The sequence below is a fragment of the Ascaphus truei genome, chromosome 4 (genome assembly GCF_040206685.1).
Source record: "Ascaphus truei isolate aAscTru1 chromosome 4, aAscTru1.hap1, whole genome shotgun sequence".
Classification (NCBI taxonomy): domain Eukaryota; kingdom Metazoa; phylum Chordata; class Amphibia; order Anura; family Ascaphidae; genus Ascaphus; species Ascaphus truei.
Genome location: NC_134486.1, coordinates 9,531,415 through 9,555,042, shown reverse-complemented (window position 1 = coordinate 9,555,042; position 23,628 = coordinate 9,531,415). Strand labels below are relative to the sequence as shown.

Genomic DNA, 23,628 nt, shown 5'->3' with positions numbered 1-23,628 from the left:
ATCTGCATCTTTGAAACTGTTCCCGCATGATAATCACAGCTGTGTGTGTGTGTGTGTGTGTGTGTGTGTGTGTGTGTGTGTGTGTGTGTGTGTGTGTGTGTGTCTGTGTGTCTGTGTGTGTCTGTGTGTGTCTGTGTGTGTCTGTGTGTGTCTGTGTGTGTCTGTGTGTCTGTGTGTCTGTGTGTCTGTGTGTCTGTGTGTGTGTGTGAAACTGTTCCCGCATGATAATCACAGCTGAGATCCTCAGCAAAAGCAGCATGTTCTTTTAACCCCTCGGGTGTTTACAGACGTAGCTACTGCGTTATGGGGTCCCATGTTTGTGCATGATAAATAAAGGATAATAATTTGCAATGCCATCTGAATTCCAGGGATCGTGTGTGTGTGTGTGTGTGTGTGTGTGTGATGCCCTCTTGTGGCATAAGAGAGGGTTTCCACCAACCTTCATAATGTACAGTATATATGTTAATATTACTAACTGCATTGACATTATTATTATTTATTCCTTCCTTTGCTCTCTCAGAGGAACGCAACCCGTACAAAGAAGTTTACACGGAGATGTGGGTGGAGCCTGAAGCCGCTGCGTATGCCCCGCCCCCTCCCACCAAGAAACCCCGCAAAAGCACAGAGAAACCCAAGGTCAAGGAGATCATTGACGAGCGCACTCGAGGTACGTCCACTCAGACTCACGGGGTATCGAGGGAGACCTTCTCTTAGTATATTGAACTACGCGGACAGATTTTTCGTCAGGCCATCAAAGGAGACGTTACCTGGCGCACAGATTATAACTCTACAAATCTGTGTGTCACATTTGCATGAAAACCTTCCACCAGGTCTGTCGTGGCGGAAACACTTTTAGATAACAATTTGCATCAGTGGAACACACTTGTGTGACACTTTCCTTACGTTGCTACATCCCACCCATATTGCGGTGCTCTGCATCTGTTTGTCTCTGTCCGAGTCTCTGTGTGATGTAGGAGGAACGCACATGTTATAATGGGATGTGTGATATTTTGTATCTCTGTCCTATTTTCCCCGTGTATTAGAGTTAACAAACTCAGCCAGATCAGAGGAGGCGTAAAAGTTTCTGGTTAGTGAGATCCGTGATAACTTGGCTCTTACATTTGATGCTAACACATGCAGGAAATATAAAAACAAATTGCCCTGATACACAGAGGTCTATTTGCTAAAGGCCTCCAGGTGCAAAACTGGGGCAAAAACAGCCCCAAATCTATGAAAGAACAGGAATCCCCATCAATTGGAGTTTTCCCTGTGATAAATCTGGTTCTTTTGCTTTGATAAACTTGTTTTTGCCTCCGTTTTGCAGCCAAGAGACTTTAATGAATAGCCCCCAGAGATAACCACAGCCTGGTCAGTATTGGGGAGCAGATAATCACCCCTTCAGCAGCCTCATCCTTATCTAACACCACATACTTATCTAGTAATCAGCAAGTATGTGGCACAGCTGCTTGGAAGAAGCACAACTGGTGGAACTTGCACTGCTACATAAACTTTGAACCATGCAGTGTGTGCCAGGGCAGGAGTGCTGCCATTCTGGGGCAAAACATCATCACCATACGTATCAAAGGAAATCAGCTTAATTCCATCGATACACATGGTGCAGTTTTTCCAGCTCCTAATTGTTGGTTGTGTTTGTCTTTGGCAGAGAGGCTGGTGTTTGAAGTAAGGGAGAAGTGCAGAAACATTGAAGGTGAGTTACTCATCAGCTGGGCGACTGTGCTGGGAGATGATTGGATGGGAGCAGATTGGATTCTGGGTTTGGATGTTATAACTCCATGGATCCCAACATATATATATATATATTCAGTATCACCAAAACAAGAAAGACAATCAAGTTCTGTGCTACCATCATTTTGCACATATCTGAAAGTAGCTGGAGTACGCCAGTTATTGAACTGCCACAAAGAAAACCCAGAAAGACGAGGCTGAGCTGGTTTTTAAGAGACGTTTGCAAGTTTGGGGAATTTTGGACATTCACAACCTGTAGACCAGACACACAAGTTATGGTTGGTGTAACGGATGCTCGCCACAAACAGGACTGGATTGCGAGGCCGAGGTGGGAATATTAATACACCGACCTGAAGCCGCGTCCGGATGCGGGACTCGTAGTCGTGGGTTGAAGAGATACGGATCGTAGGGGTCACGTTAACCGGGTCGAGAGTAGGAGAGAGCAGAAAGGTTGAGAGTATGCCGGGGTCGAGGGTAGGAGACAGCAGCGAAATCCAATGTAAGCGGGGCAAGGCGAAGCGAGGCACGGTGAGACAAGCCTTGGTGCTTGTGACCAGCAACCGGCACAAGGTTTATGCTCAGCTAACTTCCTGGTGGAAGAGGCTGAGCCTAAATAGCAGGACCTGCGAATCAGGCGCAGTAATATTCAGCAGGCAGGAATCAAACAGGAGCCAATCAGGTGACCGGAGCTTGATGGGGGCGGAGCCTGCGTCTGATCCTCACAGTGGGTAAAAAAAGGAACAAATACCCTCCGCAATACAAAGTACTGACAAAGTAGAGAACCTCTGAGTGTATCTACAGGTCTTCCACAGGACCTGCTTCATTCACCCCACGGTCCCACGTCCTACAGTGGTTACGTTGCAGACAGGATTCTGGGTAGTGACATGCAAATGAAAGCCCAGTGGGCGTGTCCTATCCATTTATTCCAGTGAACCCATATAATAGAAAAGTACAAATCACACCAATGCTGAATGTGGAATCGCGCACATACGTCTCTTTTTGTTGGTTTAAAGTTGCCCATAAATTCTCCATCAGCTTGAGAATTTCTTGACGTTCTCGTTCTTTAGATTGTAGATAAACCGCACACGGACCGGGAGTCGTGATCTGTATATATAGGTCTCATGTAACATTTCACATTAAACGTTCTGTTTAGGTACTGAGCTCAGAAAAACTATTTGCAAACCTTGTATCGAAGCTTAGTGAATCCCAACCATTGTGCATCACCTATACATCAATTAAAGCTGCATCACCTACACATCAATTAAAGCTGCATCACCTGCACATCAATTAAAGCTGCATCACCTGCACATCAATTAAAGCTGCATCACCTACACATCAATTAAAGCTGCATCACCTTCACATCAATTAAAGCTGCATCACCTACACATCAATTAAAGCTGCATCACCTATACATCAATTAAAGCTGCATCACCTGCACGTCAATTCAAGCTGCATCACCTACACATCAATTAAAGCTGCATCACCTACACATCAATTAAAGCTGCATCACCTGCACATCAATTAAAGCTGCATCACCTGCACATCAATTAAAGCTGCATCACTATACATCAATTAAAGCTGCATCACCTACACATCAATTAAAGCTGCATCACCTGCACATCAATTAAAGCTGCATCACCTGCACATCAATTAAAGCTGCATCACTATACATCAATTAAAGCTGCATCACCTGCACATCAATTAAAGCTGCATCACCTGCACATCAATTAAAGCTGCATCACTATACATCAATTAAAGCTGCATCAGCTGCACATCAATTAAAGCTGCATCACTATACATCAATTAAAGCTGCATCACCTGCACATCAATTAAAGCTGCATCACCTGCACATCAATTAAAGCTGCATCACGTACACATCAATTAAAGCTGCATCACCTGCACATCAATTAAAGCTGCATCACTATACATCAATTAAAGCTGCATCACCTACACATCAATTAAAGCTGCATCACCTGCACATCAATTAAAGCTGCATCACTATACATCAATTAAAGCTGCATCACCTGCACATCAATTAAAGCTGCATCACCTGCACATCAATTAAAGCTGCATCACCTATACATCAATTAAAGCTGCATCACCTGCACATCAATTAAAGCTGCATCACCTGCACATCAATTAAAGCTGCATCACCTGCACATCAAATAAAGCTGCATCACCTACACATCAATTAAAGCTGCATCACCTGCACATCAGTTAAAGCTGCATCACCTACACATCAATTAAAGCTGCATCACCTATATATCAATTAAAGCTGCATCACCTGCACATCAATTAAAGCTGCATCACCTACACATCAATTAAAGCTGCATCACCTGCACATCAATTAAAGCTGCATCACTATACATCAATTAAAGCTGCATCACCTGCACATCAATTAAAGCTGCATCACCTGCACATCAATTAAAGCTGCATCACCTGCACATCAAATAAAGCTGCATCACCTACACATCAATTAAAGCTGCATCACCTACACATCAATTAAAGCTGCATCACCTATACATCAATTAAAGCTGCATCACCTGCACATCAATTAAAGCTGCATCACCTATACATCAATTAAAGCTGCATCACCTGCACATCAATTAAAGCGGCATCACCTGCACATCAATTAAAGCTGCATCACCTGCACATCAATTAAAGCTGCATCACCTATACATCAATTAAAGCTGCATCACCTGCACATCAATTAAAGCTGCATCACCTGCACATCAATTAAAGCGGCATCGCCTATACATCAATTAAAGCTGCATCACCTATACATCAATTAAAGCTGCATCACCTGCACATCAATTAAAGCTGCATCACCTATACATCAATTAAAGCTGCATCACCTGCACATCAATTAAAGCGGCATCACCTATACATCAATTAAAGCTGCATCACCTGCACATCAATTAAAGCGGCATCACCTATACATCAATTAAAGCTGCATCACCTGCACATCAGTTAAAGCTGCATCACCTACACATCAATTAAAGCTGCATCACCTGCACATCAATTAAAGCTGCATCACCTGCACATCAATTAAAGCTGCATCACCTGCACATCAATTAAAGCTGCATCACCTACACATCAATTAAAGCTGCATCACCTATACATCAATTAAAGCTGCATCACCTGCACATCAATTAAAGCTGCATCACCTATACATCAATTAAAGCTGCATCACCTGCACATCAATTAAAGCGGCATCACCTGCACATCAATTAAAGCTGCATCACCTGCACATCAATTAAAGCTGCATCACCTATACATCAATTAAAGCTGCATCACCTGCACATCAATTAAAGCGGCATCACCTGCACATCAATTAAAGCTGCATCACCTGCACATCAATTAAAGCTGCATCACCTGCACATCAATTAAAGCGGCATCGCCTATACATCAATTAAAGCTGCATCACCTATACATCAATTAAAGCTGCATCACCTGCACATCAATTAAAGCTGCATCACCTATACATCAATTAAAGCTGCATCACCTGCACATCAATTAAAGCGGCATCACCTATACATCAATTAAAGCTGCATCACCTGCACATCAATTAAAGCGGCATCACCTGCACATCAATTAAAGCTGCATCACCTATACATCAATTAAAGCTGCATCACCTGCACATCAATTAAAGCTGCATCACCTACACATCAATTAAAGCTGCATCACCTATACATCAATTAAAGCTGCATCACCTGCACATCAATTAAAGCTGCATCACCTATACATCAATTAAAGCTGCATCACCTGCACATCAATTAAAGCGGCATCACCTGCACATCAATTAAAGCTGCATCACCTGCACATCAATTAAAGCTGCATCACCTATACATCAATTAAAGCTGCATCACCTGCACATCAATTAAAGCGGCATCACCTGCACATCAATTAAAGCTGCATCACCTATACATCAATTAAAGCTGCATCACCTGCACATCAATTAAAGCTGCATCACTATACATCAATTAAAGCTGCATCACCTGCACATCAATTAAAGCTGCATCACCTGCACATCAATTAAAGCGGCATCGCCTATACATCAATTAAAGCTGCATCACCTATACATCAATTAAAGCTGCATCACCTGCACATCAATTAAAGCTGCATCACCTATACATCAATTAAAGCTGCATCACCTGCACATCAATTAAAGCGGCATCACCTATACATCAATTAAAGCTGCACCACCTGCACATCAATTAAAGCTGCATCACCTGCACATCAATTAAAGCTGCATCACCTGCACATCAATTAAAGCTGCATCACCTGCACATCAATTAAAGCTGCATCACCTGCACATCAATTAAAGCTGCATCACCTGCACATCAATTAAAGCTGCATCACCTGCACATCAATTAAAGCGGCATCACCTGCACATCAATTAAAGCTGCATCACCTGCACATCAATTAAAGCTGCATCACCTATACATCAATTAAAGCTGCATCACTATACATCAATTAAAGCTGCATCACCTGCACATCAATTAAAGCTGCATCACCTGCACATCAATTAAAGCGGCATCGCCTATACATCAATTAAAGCTGCATCACCTATACATCAATTAAAGCTGCATCACCTGCACATCAATTAAAGCTGCATCACCTATACATCAATTAAAGCTGCATCACCTGCACATCAATTAAAGCGGCATCACCTATACATCAATTAAAGCTGCATCACCTGCACATCAATTAAAGCGGCATCACCTATACATCAATTAAAGCTGCATCACCTGCACATCAGTTAAAGCTGCATCACCTACACATCAATTAAAGCTGCATCACCTGCACATCAATTAAAGCTGCATCACCTGCACATCAATTAAAGCTGCATCACCTGCACATCAATTAAAGCTGCATCACCTACACATCAATTAAAGCTGCATCACCTATACATCAATTAAAGCTGCATCACCTGCACATCAATTAAAGCTGCATCACCTATACATCAATTAAAGCTGCATCACCTGCACATCAATTAAAGCGGCATCACCTGCACATCAATTAAAGCTGCATCACCTGCACATCAATTAAAGCTGCATCACCTATACATCAATTAAAGCTGCATCACCTGCACATCAATTAAAGCGGCATCACCTGCACATCAATTAAAGCTGCATCACCTGCACATCAATTAAAGCTGCATCACTATACATCAATTAAAGCTGCATCACCTGCACATCAATTAAAGCTGCATCACCTGCACATCAATTAAAGCGGCATCGCCTATACATCAATTAAAGCTGCATCACCTATACATCAATTAAAGCTGCATCACCTGCACATCAATTAAAGCTGCATCACCTATACATCAATTAAAGCTGCATCACCTGCACATCAATTAAAGCGGCATCACCTATACATCAATTAAAGCTGCATCACCTGCACATCAATTAAAGCGGCATCACCTGCACATCAATTAAAGCTGCATCACCTATACATCAATTAAAGCTGCATCACCTGCACATCAATTAAAGCTGCATCACCTACACATCAATTAAAGCTGCATCACCTATACATCAATTAAAGCTGCATCACCTGCACATCAATTAAAGCTGCATCACCTATACATCAATTAAAGCTGCATCACCTGCACATCAATTAAAGCGGCATCACCTGCACATCAATTAAAGCTGCATCACCTGCACATCAATTAAAGCTGCATCACCTATACATCAATTAAAGCTGCATCACCTGCACATCAATTAAAGCGGCATCACCTGCACATCAATTAAAGCTGCATCACCTATACATCAATTAAAGCTGCATCACCTGCACATCAATTAAAGCTGCATCACTATACATCAATTAAAGCTGCATCACCTGCACATCAATTAAAGCTGCATCACCTGCACATCAATTAAAGCGGCATCGCCTATACATCAATTAAAGCTGCATCACCTATACATCAATTAAAGCTGCATCACCTGCACATCAATTAAAGCTGCATCACCTATACATCAATTAAAGCTGCATCACCTGCACATCAATTAAAGCGGCATCACCTATACATCAATTAAAGCTGCATCACCTGCACATCAATTAAAGCTGCATCACCTGCACATCAATTAAAGCTGCATCACCTGCACATCAATTAAAGCTGCATCACCTGCACATCAATTAAAGCTGCATCACTATACATCAATTAAAGCTGCATCACCTGCACATCAATTAAAGCTGCATCACTATACATCAATTAAAGCTGCATCACCTGCACATCAATTAAAGCTGCATCACCTACACATCAATTAAAGCTGCATCACCTATACATCAATTAAAGCTGCATCACCTGCACATCAATTAAAGCTGCATCACCTATACATCAATTAAAGCTGCATCACCTGCACATCAATTAAAGCTGCATCACCTGCACATCAATTAAAGCTGCATCACCTATACATCAATTAAAGCTGCATCACCTGCACATCAATTAAAGCGGCATCACCTGCACATCAATTAAAGCTGCATCACCTGCACATCAATTAAAGCTGCATCACTATACATCAATTAAAGCTGCATCACCTGCACATCAATTAAAGCTGCATCACCTGCACATCAATTAAAGCGGCATCGCCTATACATCAATTAAAGCTGCATCACCTATACATCAATTAAAGCTGCATCACCTGCACATCAATTAAAGCTGCATCACCTATACATCAATTAAAGCTGCATCACCTGCACATCAATTAAAGCGGCATCACCTATACATCAATTAAAGCTGCATCACCTGCACATCAATTAAAGCGGCATCACCTATACATCAATTAAAGCTGCATCACCTGCACATCAGTTAAAGCTGCATCACCTACACATCAATTAAAGCTGCATCACCTGCACATCAATTAAAGCTGCATCACCTGCACATCAATTAAAGCTGCATCACCTGCACATCAATTAAAGCTGCATCACCTACACATCAATTAAAGCTGCATCACCTATACATCAATTAAAGCTGCATCACCTGCACATCAATTAAAGCTGCATCACCTATACATCAATTAAAGCTGCATCACCTGCACATCAATTAAAGCGGCATCACCTGCACATCAATTAAAGCTGCATCACCTGCACATCAATTAAAGCTGCATCACCTATACATCAATTAAAGCTGCATCACCTGCACATCAATTAAAGCGGCATCACTATACATCAATTAAAGCTGCATCACCTATACATCAATTAAAGCTGCATCACCTGCACATCAATTAAAGCTGCATCACCTGCACATCAATTAAAGCGGCATCACCTGCACATCAATTAAAGCTGCATCACCTGCACATCAATTAAAGCTGCATCACCTATACATCAATTAAAGCTGCATCACCTGCACATCAATTAAAGCGGCATCACTATACATCAATTAAAGCGGCATCACCTATACATCAATTAAAGCTGCATCACCTGCACATCAGTTAAAGCTGCATCACCTACACATCAATTAAAGCTGCATCACCTGCACATCAATTAAAGCTGCATCACCTGCACATCAATTAAAGCTGCATCACCTGCACATCAATTAAAGCTGCATCACTATACATCAATTAAAGCTGCATCACCTATACATCAATTAAAGCTGCATCACCTGCACATCAATTAAAGCTGCATCACCTGCACATCAATTAAAGCTGCATCACCTGCACATCAATTAAAGCGGCATCGCCTATACATCAATTAAAGCTGCATCACCTATACATCAATTAAAGCTGCATCACCTGCACATCAATTAAAGCTGCATCACCTATACATCAATTAAAGCTGCATCACCTGCACATCAATTAAAGCGGCATCACCTATACATCAATTAAAGCTGCATCACCTGCACATCAATTAAAGCGGCATCACCTGCACATCAATTAAAGCTGCATCACCTATACATCAATTAAAGCTGCATCACCTGCACATCAATTAAAGCTGCATCACCTACACATCAATTAAAGCTGCATCACCTATACATCAATTAAAGCTGCATCACCTGCACATCAATTAAAGCTGCATCACCTATACATCAATTAAAGCTGCATCACCTGCACATCAATTAAAGCGGCATCACCTGCACATCAATTAAAGCTGCATCACCTGCACATCAATTAAAGCTGCATCACCTATACATCAATTAAAGCTGCATCACCTGCACATCAATTAAAGCGGCATCACCTGCACATCAATTAAAGCTGCATCACCTATACATCAATTAAAGCTGCATCACCTGCACATCAATTAAAGCTGCATCACTATACATCAATTAAAGCTGCATCACCTGCACATCAATTAAAGCTGCATCACCTGCACATCAATTAAAGCGGCATCGCCTATACATCAATTAAAGCTGCATCACCTATACATCAATTAAAGCTGCATCACCTGCACATCAATTAAAGCTGCATCACCTATACATCAATTAAAGCTGCATCACCTGCACATCAATTAAAGCGGCATCACCTATACATCAATTAAAGCTGCATCACCTGCACATCAATTAAAGCTGCATCACCTGCACATCAATTAAAGCTGCATCACCTGCACATCAATTAAAGCTGCATCACCTGCACATCAATTAAAGCTGCATCACCTGCACATCAATTAAAGCTGCATCACCTGCACATCAATTAAAGCTGCATCACCTGCACATCAATTAAAGCGGCATCACCTGCACATCAATTAAAGCTGCATCACCTGCACATCAATTAAAGCTGCATCACTATACATCAATTAAAGCTGCATCACCTGCACATCAATTAAAGCTGCATCACCTGCACATCAATTAAAGCGGCATCGCCTATACATCAATTAAAGCTGCATCACCTATACATCAATTAAAGCTGCATCACCTGCACATCAATTAAAGCTGCATCACCTATACATCAATTAAAGCTGCATCACCTGCACATCAATTAAAGCGGCATCACCTATACATCAATTAAAGCTGCATCACCTGCACATCAATTAAAGCGGCATCACCTATACATCAATTAAAGCTGCATCACCTGCACATCAGTTAAAGCTGCATCACCTACACATCAATTAAAGCTGCATCACCTGCACATCAATTAAAGCTGCATCACCTGCACATCAATTAAAGCTGCATCACCTGCACATCAATTAAAGCTGCATCACCTACACATCAATTAAAGCTGCATCACCTATACATCAATTAAAGCTGCATCACCTGCACATCAATTAAAGCTGCATCACCTATACATCAATTAAAGCTGCATCACCTGCACATCAATTAAAGCTGCATCACCTATACATCAATTAAAGCTGCATCACCTATACATCAATTAAAGCTGCATCACCTGCACATCAATTAAAGCTGCATCACCTGCACATCAATTAAAGCTGCATCACCTGCACATCAATTAAAGCTGCATCACCTGCACATCAATTAAAGCTGCATCACCTGCACATCAATTAAAGCGGCATCACCTGCACATCAATTAAAGCTGCATCACCTGCACATCAATTAAAGCTGCATCACTATACATCAATTAAAGCTGCATCACCTGCACATCAATTAAAGCTGCATCACCTGCACATCAATTAAAGCGGCATCGCCTATACATCAATTAAAGCTGCATCACCTATACATCAATTAAAGCTGCATCACCTGCACATCAATTAAAGCTGCATCACCTATACATCAATTAAAGCTGCATCACCTGCACATCAATTAAAGCGGCATCACCTATACATCAATTAAAGCTGCATCACCTGCACATCAATTAAAGCGGCATCACCTGCACATCAATTAAAGCTGCATCACCTATACATCAATTAAAGCTGCATCACCTGCACATCAATTAAAGCTGCATCACCTACACATCAATTAAAGCTGCATCACCTATACATCAATTAAAGCTGCATCACCTGCACATCAATTAAAGCTGCATCACCTATACATCAATTAAAGCTGCATCACCTGCACATCAATTAAAGCGGCATCACCTGCACATCAATTAAAGCTGCATCACCTGCACATCAATTAAAGCTGCATCACCTATACATCAATTAAAGCTGCATCACCTGCACATCAATTAAAGCGGCATCACCTGCACATCAATTAAAGCTGCATCACCTATACATCAATTAAAGCTGCATCACCTGCACATCAATTAAAGCTGCATCACTATACATCAATTAAAGCTGCATCACCTGCACATCAATTAAAGCTGCATCACCTGCACATCAATTAAAGCGGCATCGCCTATACATCAATTAAAGCTGCATCACCTATACATCAATTAAAGCTGCATCACCTGCACATCAATTAAAGCTGCATCACCTATACATCAATTAAAGCTGCATCACCTGCACATCAATTAAAGCGGCATCACCTATACATCAATTAAAGCTGCATCACCTGCACATCAATTAAAGCTGCATCACCTGCACATCAATTAAAGCTGCATCACCTGCACATCAATTAAAGCTGCATCACCTGCACATCAATTAAAGCTGCATCACCTGCACATCAATTAAAGCTGCAATTTCCAAGTCAATTGTTTCTTTTAAGATTAGCTGAGCCGGTGGGGGTCTCTTCATAAGCTGATACGCTGCCCCCCGGCCTTTAAAGCCTGCGCCCCCACTCCCTGCCCGCCGGCTCCTGAGACGCGTGTAGTGTGCGCTGCTTTGGGTTAGCGGAATAGTTGGGCTGTTAAAGCTGAGGTGTGTTTCTCGTTGAATCCGAAAGCAGGAACCGCCCCTATTATTTTCTCTCTCTTTCCCCCCCAGATATCTGCATCTCCTGTGGAAGTTTGAACGCCACCTTAGAGCACCCGCTGTTTATCGGGGGAATGTGCCAAAACTGCAAGGTAATGTCACCAGAGGGGAGAAGGGAGAAGGGTTTGGGGGAGGAGAGAGAATGGGTAGGAAAGCTGCTGCCAAACGGAGAACTAAAATGTATTATACATATACATATTGGCCCATGTTTACTAAGTGCGGCTCCATAAGCCACCTCCCGACACTGGAATACACATTACCATTCATGGGCCGGGAGAAGTCTTGTGGATTTACAACACAATGCAGTAAATATGGGCAAAATGTGTTACTTTTCAGTAACTGTAAGAAGTTTTATAGCCATCAGATGGATATTAATCTGTAACACAATACAAGGAGAAAATATGTTTATTTGCTGTTTATTTCAGTCTCTGTGCTCCGCCTGTGATGTTCTTAAGGGAAAACAGGGGCACAGATTTCAGCGGAAGGTTACATTAAAAACATGAGATCAGAGAGATCAGCTCACTGATTACATCAATAATGTGGCTGCAGAACAAGAAACATGGAAACATTTATTTATTTATAAAATATTTTACCAGGAAGTAATACATTGAGAGTTACCTCAGTGTCTCTTCTGCTAACACCTCCTCCTCCTCTGTTGATCTCTCTGTGGAGGTACCCCAGGGCTCTGTCCTGGGACCTCTTCTCTTTTCTCTGTACACACTCTCTCTAGGTGACCTAATAACATCTTTTGGGTTTAATTATCACCTCTATGCTGACGACACACAAATATACTTTTCAACACCTGACCTTACACCTGCTGTACAAACCAAAGTTTCTGAATGTCTCTCTGCTATATCATCCTGGATGGCCCTCCGTCGCCTTAAACTATAAAATAGCTAAAACAGAGCTCCTCATACTTCCTCCCAAACCTGGCCCTACTACCTCCTTCCACATTACTGTTCGAACTACCATCATTCACCCAGTAGCCCAAGCACGCTGCCTAGGGGTCACACTCGACTCCTCTCTCACATTCGCCCCTCACATTCAAAGCATTTCTAAAACCTGTTGCTTTTTCCTCCGCAATATAACAAAGATACGCCCTTTCCTCTGTTGCTCGACTGCTAAAACTCTGACTCAGGCCCTCATTCTCTCCCGTCTTGATTACTGTAACCTCCTGCTGTCCGGCCTTCCTGCCTCTCACCTGTCTCCCCTACAATCTATCCTAAACGCTGCTGCCAGAATCACTCTACTCTTTCCTAGATCTGTCTCAGCATCTCCCCTCCTGAAATCCCTCTCCTGGCTTCCGATCAAATCCCGCATCTCACACTCCATTCTTCTCCTCACTTTTAAAGCTTTACACTCTTCTGCCCCTCCTTACATCTCAGCCCTAATTTCTCGTTATGCACCATCCAGACTCTTGCGTTCTTCTCAAGGATGTCTTCTTTCTACCCCCTTTGTATCTAAAGCCCTCTCCCGCCTTAAACCTTTTTCACTGACTGCCCCACACCTCTGGAATGCCCTTCCCCTCAGTACCCGACTAGCACCCTCTCTATCCACCTTTAAGACCCACCTTAAGACACACTTGCTTAAAGAAGCATATGAATAGCACTGTGGATATTCTGAACACATGATACATAAGCTTGGCCCCCTGCAGACGCACTTACCAGAACTCCCTCCTACTGTCTCTATACGTTCTCCCTACCTACCAATTAGACTGTAAGCTCCTCGGGGCAGGGACTCCTCTTCCTTAATGTTACTTTTATGTCTAAAGCACTTATTCCCATGATCTGTTATTTATATTATCTGTTATTTATTTGATTACCCCATGTATTACTACTGTGAAGCGCTATGTACATTAATGGCGCTATATAAATAAAGACATACAATACAATACAATACCTCTCGTTTTCAAGTATGTCCTGGGCACAGAGTTAAGACAAATAATACATGGTTACAAATACAGTTACATAAATGAACAGGGTGTACATTAAAAGAAAATATATATTATAGGCGTATGAAACAGATACAGACCAGATTAAAATGTGAGACAGCCTTAGATTTGAAAGAACTTAAACTGGTGGTGAATGTGAGAGTCTCTGGTAGGTTGTTCCAGTTTTGGGGTGCACGATAAGAGAAGGAGGAGCGGCTGGATACTTTGTTGAGCCTTGGGACCATGAACAGTCTTTTGGAGTCAGATCTCAGATGATAGGTGCTGCATGTGGTAGGGGTGAGGAGCTTGTTCAGGTAGCTGGGTAACTTGCCCAGAAAGAATTTAAAGGCAAGACAGGAAAGTTGAACTTTGCGCCTAGACTCGAGTGATGACCAATCTAGTTATTTGAGCATTTCGCAGTGATGTGTGTTGTAGTTGCATTGGGGAACAAAGCGGCATATTGAATTGTAGAGGGTATCATGTTTGCTAAGGTGGGTTTGAGGTGTCGAGCCATTTACTATGTCTCCATAGTCAATAATTGGCATTAGCATCTGCTGTGCGATACGCTTTCTGACCAGCAGACTTAAGGAGGATTTGTTTTTACAGTATATAATAAACCTAGTTTGGCATAGGTTTTGGATATCAGGGTATCAATGTAAACCCAAATGTTAAATGGGAGTCAAACCATAAGCCCCAATATTTGAAACTAGTAACAGGGGCTAGGATAATGTTAGAGTTGGTTCTGATCTGTAGTTCCTTCATTGGTAGCCTCCATTGTTACAGTCTTGTCAGTATTTAAAAACAGTTTGTTTTGGGAAATCCAATTTTCAAGTCTCAAAAAGTCAGATTGAAGGTCAGAGAGGTTAGAACTGTGTGCATATAAGATTGTGTCATCCGCATACGTACATGTGAGATCTTTAATGAACACAGAGAAGAGTATGGGCCCCAGAACAGAGCCTTGTGAGACACCGCTGGTGATATCCAAGGGGTTTGGAGTTAGTGCGCGAGATAGATCCCAACATGTGTCTACCTGATAGGTAGGACTGAAACCAGTTTAAAGCATGTTTCCCTATTCCAGAGCTCTGGAGTTTGTTAAGCAGGATAACATGATCAACAGTATCAAAAGCCTTTGCAAAATCTAGGAATACTGCACCAGTGAGTTGTCCCCGTTCCATTCCACACTGGATCTCATTGCAAACTTTTAGCAGATTACAAGGAAAATGTACCAAGAGAGGCACACAGAAGGATCCCTTTGTAGGCGCACTGCAGACCTTTATAAAATAATGTGGTCAGGGGTGGAAAAAGGGGTTGTGTATACTTTAATTTTATTTACTTTTATTAATGAAGGTGTAATAAAAACAGTATATGTTCTCAAAATATTAGTTGCTGCATCTCTTACAATTATTCATCTGATAAACGCTCAGATCGATGGAACAGATAGCTGGTAGGCATGTACTGTTTGCTGTCTGGTGATCTTATGTTTTAATCGCCTTATCGCTACATATGTCTCTAGAATGGAATGGAACTCTTTTGGGTAGGTAGAGATGGATTAATATTTCTCTTAGTCATACGGTCAGGTTTCATCAATTGATGTTGTGATGAGGGATAATCATGAACCAAAACCGTGATGTTTGCAAGGCTGATTCAAGTCATATAGGTACCTAGTAATGCTTGGGGTACATATGTCCCTATTACGCAGTATCACCTGTATACTGTTCGAGATGTAGTTATCATATGTGGACTAAACCTGTTGTGGTTTGTTATACAGTGCACCTGAGTGATTAAGCAGAAAGTTCATAGATGGATATATATGTGGTTATCTGTCTTCCGTTATTGACGGACCAGTAGTAGTACAAGAACTACTATGAAGGCGGATCCTACTGCGCATGCGTCAAAATCAAATGTATGATCATACGTTCCTAGTGATTTTTTGCATCTCCAGTAGGGTGAAAATGGTTTTGTAAGTATTATAATCTAGCTTTGTAAGTACAAAGATACCTATTTGTCGCTACAGGCCAGTGAGTAAGGCTGGAGGTGGAGCTATTAGCTCGGATACTGCTACAGGGGTATAGTCTGTAGTGATGTTAACAAGCAACTATTTCTACATGGAGAAGAAATGTACAGCACTCTGGTATATAGTTCGTGAGTAATATACTGTCTAGTCACCGTTTGTCAGTGATGTATTTGGGCTGGAAACGGGACAAGTTTGGGCTCCAAAACTGCTACAGATGGTTAGTATACAGTTTTGTTAGTATTTCTAGCGGCAGTGCGCTATTGCCGCAAGGTGGAAGTGTGTGTTAGTGCTCTGTTGCATATGTCCAGAGTATTGTTAGAATGGTCATATGTACAGACAGGTATACAGTCCTTTATTTGGCATATCACTCTTACTAGCTCTTCTATTCTAAATCGAGATTCCTATTGCGCATGCGCCAATTCCGGTTGGTGTCGCTGCGTGTCTCGTAGTAATCACAGTATGTGTACAGAATAGAGGCTGGTTGCCGTGCGCCTCGCAGCACTCCTAGATGAGTATTACTAGACAGTTTACAGTATGTGGACTAGACAGAGGCTGGTTGCCGTACCCCTCGCGACATCCCGTGGTGTATGTCAGTGAGCAGTTCACAATAAGCGGGCAGCACAGAAGCTGATTGCCGTGCCTCCCGCAACACCCCTTGGTAAGTATCGTTGGGTACTGTGTTGTTTATATAGATAATAGATATCAATGCTAAACACGTTTAAGAACTTTCTCAGCAGCAATAGTTAGCTGCGGTACTCAGTGGTGTCGTTATTCTCGGCAAGCCACATTTCTGCAGTTCTTTGCGGCTGGACAATGTCGCGCCAGGGAGCGCAGCAGAATCCCCGTTAAAAGCGGTACAGGTTTTTGCGTGAACTAGATTTTGACTTTGGTGAGGCGCAGTTAGTGATGTTGTCATAGACTGCAGAGAAATATTGATCCTGGGGTTATAAACGCTACTTCGGCTAGAGACGTGGTAAATAAACTATGTTCCGTTCACAGCTTGGTAAAGTGTATATCAACTGTAAACAGCACTGCCCTATGGCAGTGCTAACACCTCTTTAAAAGGGTGTATCAAATGAGAGATGCATTTCATCGGATAAACGCTGAGTTTACAGCACAGAAATAAACAAAGTTGAGCAGTGCTCAAAGTGGCTACAGGTAGGTTAGGGTAGATTATATCGGCAGAGACCCGACATGCTGCATGTTTCGTCGCTTCCTGCGACTTCTTCCGGGGTGGGCGTATCTGCGTCTCCAGTCGCTCTTTTATACCCGGTGGTTGTCATGGTAGCTTTGAGACGCCTGTGTTTCCGAGTGGTGGTGGTGTACAGGTACTACACCCGAATAAAATACTTTGAAAAACTGACCATGTTATTGCTGTGAGAAGTATACACAGTGCTCACTAATGTGAGTGTAGATCAAGAAGAATCCTTCTGTGTAATAACACTAAGGGAGTAGTTTAATGGAAAGAAGTAAACACAAAACCTTCGTTGATGCCAGGTGGATATTGAGTGTTAAGTAGATATATCCATCTGGCCTCACGTTGCAGAAGCTTCTTGTCCCAGTTTCCTCTACGGACACTTGGGGGTATGTGGTCTATCCCTTTTAGCAGGGTAGTTACGGTGGAGTGTTTGGGGCGAAAGCCAGATTGGAATTGGCTAGGGTAATTTGTCTTTGTATAGTAATCACTTAATTAATTGGGAGTGAACACATTTTTCTATGACTTTGGATAGTATTGGGAGAAGAGAGAGTGGCCTATAGTTTGAGACAATGTTTTTGTCCCCACTTTTGAAGATTGGGACAACTCTGGCAGTTTTCCAGGTCTTGGGGATATGGCCTGCAGACATGATAGAGTTGACTAGGAAAGCAATTGGTTTGGCAATATCTGGGGCACCAAGTCTTAGGAACTTAGATTGCAGTAAGTCAGGTCCACATTGGCTGCTTAGTTTTAATTTGAGGAGTGTTTGTGTAATCTCCTCTTCGGATACTGGGACAAATTGAAAACTGTGGGCAGTGTTTGGAGAGGGTGAGACTATAGGGGTACTCTGAGAATGAGGGTATAATGGGTGTAGGTCCACCGCCATAAATTTCAGTAATCTTGTGGCCAATTTCACAACCGAGGTCCACAATGTTTGGCTCTTCATGCATCCCTGATCGTTTGAATATGTTACAAATGACGTTGGCATACTACTGAGCTTGTATGTAAACGTAGAAAGATCGAAATAAACACCGCACAGCCGCATAATCAAGACCCAGATAGCCAAATCATGATAATGTACAAAAAATAAAAAAGCATCACATGCACATTAAAAAATGGGGCATGGATGATCCCAAAAATTGACACATTTCACGCCGATATAGGTTTTCTTCACGAGGAGTCATTTCACACCCTGCAGACGGATCCCTCACCCACTCTCTTGTGTCTGTTTGCAGAACTGCTTTCTGGAGTGTGCGTATCAGTATGATGACGATGGATACCAGTCCTACTGCACTATATGCTGCGGTGGGAGGGAGGTGCTGATGTGTGGAAATAATAATTGCTGCAGGTGAGAGACGGAACGTGCTCACGTAATAACTAGCGGATGTACAAGGGATCCACGTGTGATTAGCAGGGGAGCTGCATTTGTACATTAGGGCAGGGGAGCGTAAACTTTTGAAGCTGCGCCCCCCTGCCTGGCCTCCCCCGGTCTCGCACCCCCTCTTCTACCTGCCAGCTGTGTCAAATGATGCTCCGGGGTCACGTGACGTCATTTGACGCCGGTTACGTCACATTACCCCGCGGCGTCAAATGCCACGGAGACACGTCTGAATCCGGTAAGTGTTACTATATTGAGTGCCTGCATATCCCTCCTTGCGTACCATGGGAGACTCAAGACTGTTATTTTAATATATTGAGATATTGTATAATCAGTCCCTTACATATCAAACTAAACAGGCTAAGTTAAAGTCTCCTAAATTGAGAAATGTGGTCCCTCCCATATCCTTATCTGCCTAGAGCCAGAGTTTCTCAATCTAGATTCTCTCCAAACAAAATCTGTAAATATCTTATTGATGAGAGCTATATCTCTCTGCTTTATTACTAGAGGAAGCATCTGTAATGGATTGATTAATTTAGGAAAATAGTTTATTTTTAGTAAGGCAATCATGTCAAATAGATCTTTTCAATAATAGGTTTAAAATGTACCATATAGAGTTTCAAGTGGTTACAGAGAATAACAATACCTAGGTATTTGAGTCTTTTGCTACTTTTGCTACTCTGATTATTACACCCCCAGCCTCCGAATCAGCCTCTTCTCCTTTTAGCCAAAAAATCTCAAGATTTCTGAAAATGTATTTTATAGCCTGAGAGAGAATGAAATTGCGATATTAAATTCAGAATCTCTGGGACTTTTAGAAGGGTTGGTAATGAACAGTATCAAATCGTCCTTATAGAGGGCCAGTTTAAGCATTTCAGAGACTATATGCAGACCAGTTATTGCATTTCTTAATGCTATGGCTAGTGGTTCCAGAGCTATATCAAACAGGAGAGGAGACAAAGGGCAGCCTTGTCTGGTACCTGTCTGTAGGGAATACAAATCCGACTTCCCTGAGCTGGTGACAATTCCTGGGAGTGGGTTCCAATATAAGGTCTCAATAGCAGATACAAATACACCTGTTACACCTGTAGCAAAACATTTCATAGTATTGAAAAGATGTAGAATGCTGTGTGTTTAAAGGGGCATTGTATGTACAGGTCAGAGAGTGCTGTGTACATAACTTTACTCTTTGTACATAGTTCCCGGAGTGAAAGAGTGCTGTGTGTGTGTAAATGAGAGAGTGCGGTGTGTGTGTAAATGAGAGAGTGCGGTGTGTGTGTAAATGAGAGAGTGCGGTATGTAAGTGAGAGTAATGTGTGGAGATGAGAGTGACATGCAGATGAGAGAAGGAAGTAGATAAGGGAGTGCTGTGTTTGATGATGAGGAATGGATGTGCGTATAAATGTGTGCTCTTTCTATGTCATATTTTCACATCAGCAGTAAAACTGCTGTAGGGTGGAGGGTGTCATCAGGGAATATGTGATAAACATAAATTTTTTTAAAGGGGGTTATGCTGCATTCCACAGAATAAATGAATAAAGTATACAGTTTACCGGTGCTGCTGGTTCAAGGAAGTACCTGTAAGGTATGTTCCAAAGTGATACTCAGGAAAGAAGGATCCAGCGCTCCACGGTTTTTTAAATAAAGTAAATTCATTGTGCCACACAACGTTTCGACTAATAGGGGTTTCTCAAGTGCCTAGTCACTTGAGAAAGACCTATTGGTCGAAACGTTGTGTGGCACAATAAATTTACTTTATTTTAAAAAAACGTGGAGCGTTGGATCCTTCTTTCCTGAATAAACATAAAAAAAAAGAATGTAACAGGAAACATGCAGGAAACTATGGGCCATATTTACTAAACAGTGCTATAGCAAGGTATCTTGCAGCAGGGGTGCGCAAAGTTCCTGAGCTGCGCCCCCCTGCCTGGCAGCTCCAGCGCTCGCGCCCCTCCCCCTCTCCTAGGACCCGGCGTCAAATGACGCCGCGGGTTATGTGACGTCATGTGACCTGCCGCATCATTTGACGCGCGTTGCCATGGCGCTGCGTCACTTGACGCCGTGTTGTCATGGCGATGTGTCGCTGTAGAGCCGGCAGAGAGCAGGTAAGGGAGTTACAGAGGCCTTGCACCTTCCCCGCCATTTAATTTAAATGCCTTGGGGAAGAGAGCAGGGGCTCTGCAAACGCCGCGCCCCCCCCCCCTAGAAAATCTTGCACGCCCCCCAGTTTGCGCACCATTGCCTTACAGGATATTCATGTAACTGGGCTGTAAGGTACTTTATGGCTTGGTGTACTTGGTTATTGAGGCCCTATTTCCCATGGCAGACAAGGAGCCTCTTGGGATAAAGCACAGCAGCTGAGCCAGGCCCTTGATGGCTGTCTGATAAGCGCTGTCCAGGGTCCTGATCTGCTGACCCTGCCTGTTTTACCTTAGGTGCTTCTGTGTGGAATGTGTTGACTTGCTGGTGGGACCAGGCGCGGCTCAGTTAGCTATAAAAGAGGACCCCTGGAACTGCTACATGTGCGGCCACAAGGGAATCTATGGGCTGCTGAGAAGACGGGATGACTGGCCCCCCCGCCTGCAGCTGTTTTTCGCCAATAACCACGACCAAGAATTTGTAAGTAGCTCTCACGCCCTGTATCTGCCTGAAAATGCAGAACAGGCTGTTCAAGGCTTACAAATGTTATCAAGACCTATTGCGACATGCTGCAGTATTTCCGGATTTCCAGTGGCAGTGCATGGTTGGGGAGTGCAGAGGAAAATTAGTAATTTATCTTTCGCTTATCGCTTACTGTATGTCTTTCTGTCTGTGGTTTCTGTCACTTGCCTTTTCTCTCACACTCTTCTGAGTCTCTTGTTTCTGCATTGTCACTCTACTTTCCATCTTGTGTGTCTACATTGTCACTCTACTTTTCATCTCCTGTCTCTGCATTGTCACTCTACTTTGCATCTCGTGTCTCTGCATTGTCACTCTACTTTCCATCTCATGTCTCTGCATTGTCACTCTACTTTCCATCTCATGTCTCTGCATTGTCACTCTACTTTCCATCTCCTGTCTCTGCATTGTCGCTCTACTTTCCATCTCGTGTCTCTGCATTGTCACTCTATGTTCCATTTCATGTCTCTGCATTGTCACTCTACTTTCCATCTGCTCTCTCTGCATTGTCACTCTACTTTCCATGTGCTGTCTCTGCATTGTCACTCTACTTTCCATCTCCTGTCTCTGCATTGTCACTCTACTTTCCATCTCGTGTCTCTGCATTGTCACTCTACGTTCCATCTCGTGTCTCTGCATTGTCACTCTACGTTCCATCTTGTGTCTCTGCATCGTAACTCATCTGTATCTGTATCTTGTTTATGTTCTGCATCCTTCCCTTCTTTCTCTCCTTGCTGTGTACCATATACGTCTTTATCTCTTTCATGTCCATCTTTACCTCACTTCCTTGTCTCACTCTCCTCTCGTGTCTGTTGTCTTCCCGAGCTTTGTGCCCTTCACCCCCTCGTTGCACCTCACATCCCTCTGAAGTGTGGTCCATGGCAGTCACACAGTATTCCAATTAAGTTTCCCTCATACTGTTCACTTTTTGCTTCCTCAAGGACCCACCAAAGCTTTACCCGCCAGTAATAGCTGATAAGCGGAAGCCTATCCGAGTACTGTCTCTCTTTGATGGCATTGCAACAGGTGAGTTCACATTCACACTCGTACGTAGGGAACACTCATTACAGCACCAGTTAATGTGCAGTGCTTGTTTTTAAAGAAAATGCTGCCATCTTTTAAAATGTGGACAGTATTCCATAATGATGCTGAGCATCTCACATAACACACACCCAACTGGGGATACCCTGCATATCTAGTTGCAGGGACCGCCTTGCAGAGATTTCCCCTGTTCTCTCTTCTTACCCAGTGCCTACAGGACTGGTTTTCAGGCCTGAGACCAGCACTGGAGTGGACACTGCAGTTTCTCCCTGTCACAGCCCTCCCTGTCTGCTAGGGGTCTCCCTCCCTGTCTGCTAGGGGTCTCCACCCCCACCTTTTTATACTCTTAAAACATAATATTGCAACACTCAGGGCCAGGTGCTGCCTACATGCCCAGGCCCTGATTGGTCGTTAGGAAGGTGCTGCCTACATGCCCAGGCCCTGATTGGTGGGTAGGAAGGTGCTGCCTACATCTCCAGGCGCTGATTGGTGGGTAGAACTGCAACATAACATTTACAACATAACAAGGATACAGGGAAAGATCACAGAGCAAGTTGTAACAATTCTACTGAAAACATATTAACCCCTGATTCCTGGGGTGCTGGAACCAAGCAAAGACATACACATATACCTAACATATACCTAACATATATGGGAGAAGGAGCTGCTCAGTGAGAAATACAATGACTGGCACTGAGATTGTTGCAGAGGAACCTGGTTCAATCCCGGTGTCAGTTCCTTGTGACCTTGGGCAAGTCACTTTATCTCCCTGTGCCTCAGGCACCAAACAAACATAGATTGTAAGCTCCACGGGGCAGGGACCTGTGTCTGCAAAATGTCTCTGTAAAGCGCTACATAAACTAGCAGCGCTTTACATGAACATGTTGTTGTTGTTGTTATTATTATTATTATTATATAATACAATACCA

The 23,628-nt window shown here is 42.8% G+C and overlaps 1 protein-coding gene across 6 annotated transcripts in view; it reads left to right on the top strand.

Annotated features, from left to right (window-relative positions):
- Positions 1 to 23,628, top strand: part of LOC142492573 (DNA (cytosine-5)-methyltransferase 3A-like) — a 348,275-nt gene that overhangs the window by 301,298 nt on the left and 23,349 nt on the right. For all 6 annotated transcript variants that reach the window (XM_075595320.1, XM_075595319.1, XM_075595316.1 and 3 more), the window contains 6 exons: positions 521 to 667; positions 1,664 to 1,708; positions 12,499 to 12,578; positions 18,861 to 18,973; positions 21,436 to 21,619; positions 22,600 to 22,684. In XM_075595320.1, coding sequence (XP_075451435.1) covers positions 521 to 667; positions 1,664 to 1,708; positions 12,499 to 12,578; positions 18,861 to 18,973; positions 21,436 to 21,619; positions 22,600 to 22,684 — 654 coding nt within the window. The remainder of the gene's footprint in view (positions 1 to 520; positions 668 to 1,663; positions 1,709 to 12,498; positions 12,579 to 18,860; positions 18,974 to 21,435; positions 21,620 to 22,599; positions 22,685 to 23,628) is intronic.